The 8,146-nt window shown below is 39.2% G+C and overlaps 1 protein-coding gene across 1 annotated transcript in view; it reads right to left on the minus strand.

Moving 5' to 3' along the window:
* Window positions 1–8,146, minus strand: part of Nrd1 (nardilysin (N-arginine dibasic convertase)) — a 70,182-nt gene that overhangs the window by 5,539 nt on the left and 56,497 nt on the right. Inside the window, exons 20-24 of the mRNA XM_013022270.1 lie at window positions 7,307–7,426; window positions 5,266–5,317; window positions 4,157–4,307; window positions 3,508–3,635; window positions 1,379–1,541 (exon numbers count right to left, since the gene is read on the minus strand). Of these exons, the coding sequence (XP_012877724.1) occupies window positions 1,379–1,541; window positions 3,508–3,635; window positions 4,157–4,307; window positions 5,266–5,317; window positions 7,307–7,426 (614 nt within the window). The remainder of the gene's footprint in view (window positions 1–1,378; window positions 1,542–3,507; window positions 3,636–4,156; window positions 4,308–5,265; window positions 5,318–7,306; window positions 7,427–8,146) is intronic.

Genomic DNA, 8,146 nt, shown 5'->3' on the forward strand with positions numbered 1-8,146 from the left:
TCCTTCTGGTCCACAAGAGCCCCTTACCTGGTATTTGCACTGCTTGGGAAAAACAAGCTTTCCCTACCCTTCTAGCAATGAAAGTAATTTGTGTGAGCAGAACAGAAACCAAGGAACAGATATCAAATATAATTTCAAGAGTGGCCATTTAGATATACCATCAAAGGACCAGACCTGAAAAACTAGAAGGCCGTGGAAGAAGACAATCAACTGCCAAACAACTTAAAGAAGAAGGAGTCCCAAATGTATGCTCTGGCCTGGGGAAGGCCTCACTCAGAAGGCCCCAAAGGCACACAATTTGGTATATATCAAAACAAAGTCCTCAGATGCTCTTAATCCTGTTGTTCCTGCCCCTCCACCACCCTCCCAGCTCTGTAGAAATGTGAGCAGTATCACAGACTCCTCCTCCTTTCTCACTGCCATACCCGTTACTGAGCACTGATTACCTCATATCCTTAAACAATTGTTTTTGATTGACTTGGCTAACTTCAGGTTTCATCATTTTTCATATAACCAACATCTTAAACATTTTTTAAGCTATATAGTTCAGCTTTGTGAAACACATTTCCAGAATCTTCTCATCTTGTAAAGCCAACATTCTATACTCACTAAACAGCTCCTGCTTCTCCTTTCTCACATCCACTACCAATACCTGCCAACCCATGAAAACCAACATTCTAGTTTATTTCTGTGACTCTACATACCTCATATAAATCTAGTCATTTCATTTGTAATTTACTTCGACAAAGTTTGACATAGCAGTTCTATTTATGTATGCATGTACACATGTATACAATCCTCTTACAATTCCCCTTCTACCACTTTGATCTTAAAGCACAAATAATATACCAAACCTCGGAAAGAGTTGCCCAGCTTTTTTTTTTGCCAGTCCTGGAGCTTTTTCTGAGTAGTTTAATGGAGATAAGAGTCTCATGGACTTTCCTGTCCAGGCTGGCTTCAAACCATGATACTCAGTCAGATCTCAGCTTCCTGATAGCTAGATAACAGGCGTGAGCCACTGGCGCCTGGCCTACCAAATTTTCCTAAGAAAAAGTTGCCCTGGATTTTATTCCTCAGTACCACATATACAAAAAAGCCGGAAGTGGTGCTGTGGCTCAAGTGGTAGAGTGCTAGCCTTGAGCAAAAGAACTCAGGGACAGTGACCAGGCCCTGAGTTCAAGCCTCAGGACTGGCAAAAGAAAGAGAGAGAGAGAGAAGAAAAAGTTGCCCAACAAGGAGAGTCAAATTGCCTCCTAATCAGAACACTAAGATAATAGTAGACTACCAAAACCTGATTAGTTTCTCTTTTAGGGAAGAACTTCAAGAGTCCACAACTAGATTCAGGCCTACCTACAGTAACAGAGTACTTCACACTTACCGTGCTTGTAACATTCCCCTGCACCAGACCTTCAACAAAGAGTTGAGATTTGAACTCTTTGACAAACCTCAGCAAAGAGTCAAGGGAAAGGCCATTCATCAAAGCCCGGTACTTGTCAATCATAGACCAACGTGCATACTCCAGGATTAAAAGCCGAACATCTCTGTACAAAGAAAGGGCAAGAGAAGAAAAAAAAAACAAAGGCTTGTTACAAGTAATGCATCTTCAAAGTAAGAAACAGTTTGTCAAGTATCTGTATATTATGTGTTTCTAAAGAGAGACAATTGCCATCACAACTTAAGATGGAGAAACAATGTCACAGAATAACCAAAAGCATTTAAGACTGCATATGGACACCAATGACTAATGACTGTAATCCAAGTTACTCAGGAGACTGAGATATGAGAATTGCAATCAAAGCCAACCCAGGCAGCAAAGTCTGTTAGACTTTTTTTTGTTTTTTAGTCATGGAGCTTGAACTCTGGGCCTGGGTACTGTCCCTGAGCTCTTCAACTCAAGGCAAGTGCTCTACCACTTTGAGCCATAATTCCCAACTTCAGGTTTTCCGGTGATTAATTGGAGATAAGAATCCCACAGACTTTCCTGCCCTGGTTGTCTTTGAACTGCGATCCTCAGATCTCAGCCTCCTAAGTAGCTAGGATTACAGGCATGAGCCATAGGCACCCAGCTCTGTGAAACTTTTATCTCCAATTAGACAGCTCCCCAAAAAACAAACAAACAAAACCTGGAAACAGAGCTGTGGCTCAATTGGTAGAGTGTTAACCTTGAGCACAAAAACTCAAGGATCGCACACAGGCTCTAAGTTGAAGAAAAAATACCAAAAAAAAAAACTGGATACACTAACTTTTAAGTAAACTTACTAACCAGTACAACAACATATTACTTTTCTAAGTTAGGGAATAAAATATTTAACGTAAGAATGACAGATGAGTCAAACTTACCCAGTCATACACTATTTTAAATTGATTGCTGGTATGGTGTGAAGCCTTGCTAACATCCATTAATTACGGGGGGACCACTCCCAAGGGTATCTATTATTGTGGTGACAAGATAGTACAGGTAGTTGCTGTACTCCAGAACCAGAGTAGCTTCATCTCCACATCTCTCAACTGTCCCAAATCCAGCCCTAAAAAGCTGTTTGAACTTGGAAGTTTTTAACATCTATGACTCAATTTCTTCCTTATATGTAAGTCAGAGAAAGTAATAACATCTAGGTTTTGGGTAAAACTATATATAAAGTTCTTTAAACAAATCTAGCACACAATCTTCAATATTACTCTACAAAACTTAAGGAAATTTCATAAGTTACTGGGTTTTTTTGAAGTCTTGTTCAATAAATACTTGTACACGATGCAGGGCTATTCAAGAGTTACAAGATATAAAACACTATATCAAGTTACAATGCTCTTTCCAACTCGTATTTGATTAGTTTTAACATTTTGTGATTAAATTATTGGTTATTACATAATACCATAATCCCTTCTATTGCTGCTTTCTATTTCTGGTAGTTTATGGGCTCATTATAACCAAGTAAAAAATCAAAATCTGTGTATAGGCTGTGCTACTGGTTCACCATTTACAGGTATCTGCACAGCAAGAACGTCAAGAAGAGGCCTGCTAGCCATGTGAACCAAGAGCTGTGTCAGCTCAGGAAGCCATTTTCCTGTCATTCCCCAGAAAAACTTCACCTATTTTCTAATTCACACAAAGGTATGTGTAAAAACTACCATTAGCCTTGTGAGTAGGATAAGAATAAGCTCTGGGAGAAAGAAGGCCCAAAGCAATTGCCTATTAGAAGGTATAAACATTAACATTACAGACTCTTCAGCTGACTTTTTGTTCTCTTTTAGAACCTTGATGAATTCTGAATAGTTGAAATTTCCAGGTAAATGGTATGTTGAGTAATTTAATTTGGCTACTCATCACATCATCCCCTAGAAAGTGAAACACTTTTTTTTTGTTGGTTGTAGGGCTTGAACTCTGAGCCTGGGCACTGTCCCTGAGCTCTTTAGCTCAAGGAGAGTGTTCTACCACTTGAGCCACAGTACCACTTCCATGTGAAACACTTTTATGTGCTCCAAATACAAACTGATCTTGTGTATACCTACTTGGCCAGAGTTTCAGGCTTGATGAGGATATTAAAGTAGGTCTTCTTTAACTGCTCAGTTATCATTGTAAAGACAGCTGGTGTGGAACTGAACTCAGCCAAGTAGTCAATAATGAGCTGAAATAATAGCTGAAAGGAAAAGGGGGGGAAAGCAGGTTAAGTGACAAAGCATGGAAATCCATTGTGGGGAAATGTTTCTCTTTAGTATTTTACTGGGGTGAAGATGGTGTGAAGATGGTGTTAGGAACTCTAGAAAACACAGAAGCACTAACAACTGAAGGAATTATCAAAAGGCCAAAGTCTTAGCATTCATCAAAGGTAGAGTGATAATTCTTCATTTTATCATTTTACTTAGTATTCTCAAATTCTCTCATTCCAAATGACCTTAAATACAATTTTAACCATCATCTCCACCAGTCTGAAATGTAATATATACTTTAGAAACATGACAATTTTAAATCCAGCTATCTTATGCAGAAATATGAACAGAAATATGACTCTTGAACAGCTAGGATTAGATGTGAATCATCAGCTAATAAACCTTTCCTTCTGTGTACAACATCCTAGACCTCTATGCTTGGCTCTATAACAGCAAACATAAAGTGATATTTTAAAGCTCCCTATGAAGAAAAGAGTACATATGTACTTACAGGTAGTTTGTGGTTGAATCCTTTCACTCGAATAATTAAACCATGTTCTCCAGCTACCAGTTTATATTCCAGTTGTGCCACATCAGCTTCATAAGCTGGTTCCGCAAGGTTGTGAGTAAGGATATTGACAAAGATGTCAAAGAGGACCACACTGGAAGTACAAAATGTAGATTGTGTCATTAATTCATAAGAAAAACATGAATAAATGGGATTTCTTCAATTTACAGTAAGAAAGTTCACTTTTACTAAGGTCTGAATTCTCTACTTCACAATGTATATTAACTTGGTTCAAGGCTTACTCAGGACTTTCTGTTATAAGTACATCATGTATCTCCCTCTAGCAGTGCTTCCCAATCTTTTTCATGTCATTTACACATAGAAAATGACAATAGGAGCCAGGTAACAGTGGCTCACATCTGTAATCCTATCTACTCAGGAAGCTGTGATCTGAGGACTGAGATTTCGAGTGCAGAAAAGTTAATGAAACAATTATCTCCAATTAATACGCAAAAATCCAGAAGTGAAGGTGTAGATCAATGGTGGAGTGCCAGCCTCGAGCAAAAAAACTAAGCAAGAGCATGAGGCCCTAAGTTCAAACCTCATTACTGGCACACATACACACACCCAAGAAAAAGAAGAAAAAATAAAAAGAGGTGGAGAGGAGAGGGAAGAAGAGGAAAGGAAGAGGCAGCCCAGACAGACAAATTCAAGACTCTCCTCTCCAATTAGCCAACAAAAGAAAAGTAGGAACTGTGTCTCATACATGTAATTCTAGCTGTCAGAAAGCTAAGTGCCAACGACCATGGTTTGAAACCAGTCCAGGCAGGAGAGTTCATGAAATTCTTATCTTGACTTAAGCACCAAAAACTGGAAGTGGAGCTGTGGCTCACAGGGCTAACCCTTGGGCCCTGAATTCAAGCCTCAGGACAAGAAGAAAGAAAAACTAGAATGAAGAAGAAAGAAGAAAGGAGGAGGAGAAAGAGAAGAAGAAAGAAGAAAAAAAGAGGAGAAAGAGAAGGAGGAAAAAGAATGAGAAAGAGGAGAAAAAGGAGGAGAAGGAAGGAGAAGGAAGGAGGAGAAGGAAGGAGGAAGAGAAGACATTTGCTTACTTTGCTGCAGACTTCTGTATCAAAGGTGAGATCAGATGGAAACGTATATAGGCTGAAAGAAAAAGAAGACCTTATTAGCCAGCACAAAGAGATTTCAAACCCCTGTACAGCAAAAAATACAAATAAAAAAATTTTAAAAACCAAAAAGCCATAGCTAAAATATAGAAATACATTAATCAACTATTTTAAGCATCTTTTTTCCCCAATATATGCTTTAAGTTCTGAATAAACAAACAGTTCTTAAATCTTAATGACATTTTTGTACCTTTTTTTATTCTTAATGGTTTTGTTTAGTGCTGGTACTGGGGCTTGAACTAGGGGACTAGGAACAGTCTCTTAGCTTATTTTTCCCCTCAATACTGGAGGTATTCTACCACATGAACCACAGCTCCATTTCCAGCTTTTTGGTGATTAAGTGGACTCACAATTAAAAAGTTTCCCAGACTTTCCTGCCCAAGACTGACTTTGATCCTCAGTTCTCAAATCTCGGACTTCTAAGTATCGAGGATTATAAGTGTGAGCCATTGGTACCTGGCCTCACAAGGTATCAGACACACACAGTGAGGTCTACCAATATTTGTATTTATCAATGGCTTCAGATAGAGAAAATGTTTACTGAAGTATGCATGTCAAGAACATTAATGGAAGAGTCCCAATGTTTACAGAAAATGAGAGCAGAGCCTTTCACTTCTTGAGTAGCTGTGAACACAGGGTTATGTGCCATGATGCCTGGTGAGCAGAGTTCTTTTGCTAAGGAAGTTGAATACACGTTTACATTCTGGGGGCCAGGCACATGTAATGATGCACATGTGATGCATATGTAATCCTAGCTAGGCGAAGATCCTTCCTGGGTGAAGATCAGGAAGATCACAGTTTGAGGCAACCCAGGAAAATAGTTTTCAAGATCCCATTTCAATTAAAAGCTGGCTGTGTTGGTTCACACCTGTTACTCTAGCTTCTATGGGAAATGTAACTAGGAGGATTGTGGTTGAGGCCAGTCCAGGAATAAATTTAAAATCCTATTTGGAGAACACTGAAAGGGGGAGAGGGGGGGAAGGAGTCTAGGAATGTGCAAGCGCTGAGTTCAAACACCAGTATCTCCAATTTACAACAAACGAACAATAAACGTTTTCTGACACTTATAAACCAACAAAAGACCAAGCATAAAAGTTGTAAAAATCAGGCATGATAGTACACACCTGTAATCCCTGAAAGGTAGAAGAAGAACCAACACAAATTCCAGGCCAAACCTGGTCTCAATGGTGAGACTGTCTCAAAAATAAATTATGGAGGGTGTATTTCATAGGCACCAAAAATAAAGAAGCAAACAAACTTATGCAAATACCTTATTGAGAAAATGTCAAGAATCCTCCACAGAGCGCCAAGGTGCAAAGTCTGGCACCCAAGAGCACTCGAAGGTGCTTCAGTCTAAGCTCCAATGTTACACACAAGGACTGACAATAAAAGCACAACACAGTTCTTAAAGACAGGACTTTCTAGTCTGCTTAATATTATATTGGACTCTTTATGCAGAAAAGCAAAAATGGCAGGGGGAAGCACAGGAGGAGATTTTATACTTGAATGCTGGATTATGCTATCTATTGTACATAAGAATAATTTTCTTCATATAATGTTATTGTATTGTTTAAAAATAATAAATAATACCAGGGTAACATTGTCTTAAAATATGCTCATTACCTGTATATCATCTTAATAACAACAATAAAATAATAATAATGCTACAAACCAAATGGGTAAAATGGTCAACTACCTGGTTCTGTTTTCATTTATCTGAAAGAAACAATTTATTATCTAAAAACAATTTATGTCTGAATTTGAACTTTTTATATTCTGGAAATTAATATGGATTTCTATGATTGCACAGGAGCACAATTTGAATCAGATAGCAAAGCCCAGAAAAGGTCTATCTTCAAAGGGAAAGGTAAAAGGAAGCAAGCAGTAGACAAAGGAACAAAGGATTATTACAAAGTGAAGGAAAAAACTGAGTTATTTCACTCCTTTTAGACAAAGAATATATTACCTTTAGGGATTTTGAATTTGTTGTCTTTCTTATACCACAAGCAACCTTGAGGAGTATTCACAATTTTAACAGGGTATTCTGTTTCAGGGCAATCAAAAGCCTTCAATGTAAAGTCCGTGGCTAACAGAAGAAAAAAGCAATAATGCATTCAGTATTTTAACAGGATTCCCAGTAATCTATGCTTCTTTATGGCTGAAATAAACCAAATTCTAATTCCAGAGTATAATGCACAGTCTTAGAATGAACGCTGACAATCTATAACTTCTGTGTGTGTGTGTGTGTATGTGTGTGTGTGTGCGCGCACACACACACATGTGTACGTGGGCACTTCTAGGGCTTAAACTCAGGGTCCTTTGCAAAAGCTCAAAGCTGGAGCCTACCACTTGAGCCACCCCTCCACTTCTAGCTTTTTGCTGATTAATTGGAGATAACAAAAAATGTTACAGGGCTGGGAAGGTGGCTCAGAGGTAGAGCGCTTGCCTTGCATGCCTGAGGCCCTGGGTTCGATTCCTCAGCACCACATAAGCAAAAAAGAAAAAAGCCGGAAGTGGAGCTGTGGCTCAAGTGGTAGAGCGCTAGCCTTGAGTTGAAGAGCTGAGGGACAGCACCCAGGCCCAGAGTTCAGGCCCCACGACCCGGACCCCAAAATAAACAACAACAACAAAAAAATGTTACAAACGCCAGGCGCTGGTGGTTCACGCCTGTAATCCTAGCTACTCAGGAGGCTGAGATATGAGGATCACGGTTCAAAGCCAGCCCGGGCAGGAGAGACCGTGAGACTCCTATCTCCAATAAACCACCAGAAAACCGGAAGTGGCGCTGTAGCTCAAGTGGTAGAGC

Source organism: Dipodomys ordii, unplaced genomic scaffold (genome assembly GCF_000151885.1).
Source record: "Dipodomys ordii isolate 6190 unplaced genomic scaffold, Dord_2.0 Scaffold61, whole genome shotgun sequence".
Classification (NCBI taxonomy): Eukaryota; Metazoa; Chordata; class Mammalia; order Rodentia; family Heteromyidae; genus Dipodomys; species Dipodomys ordii.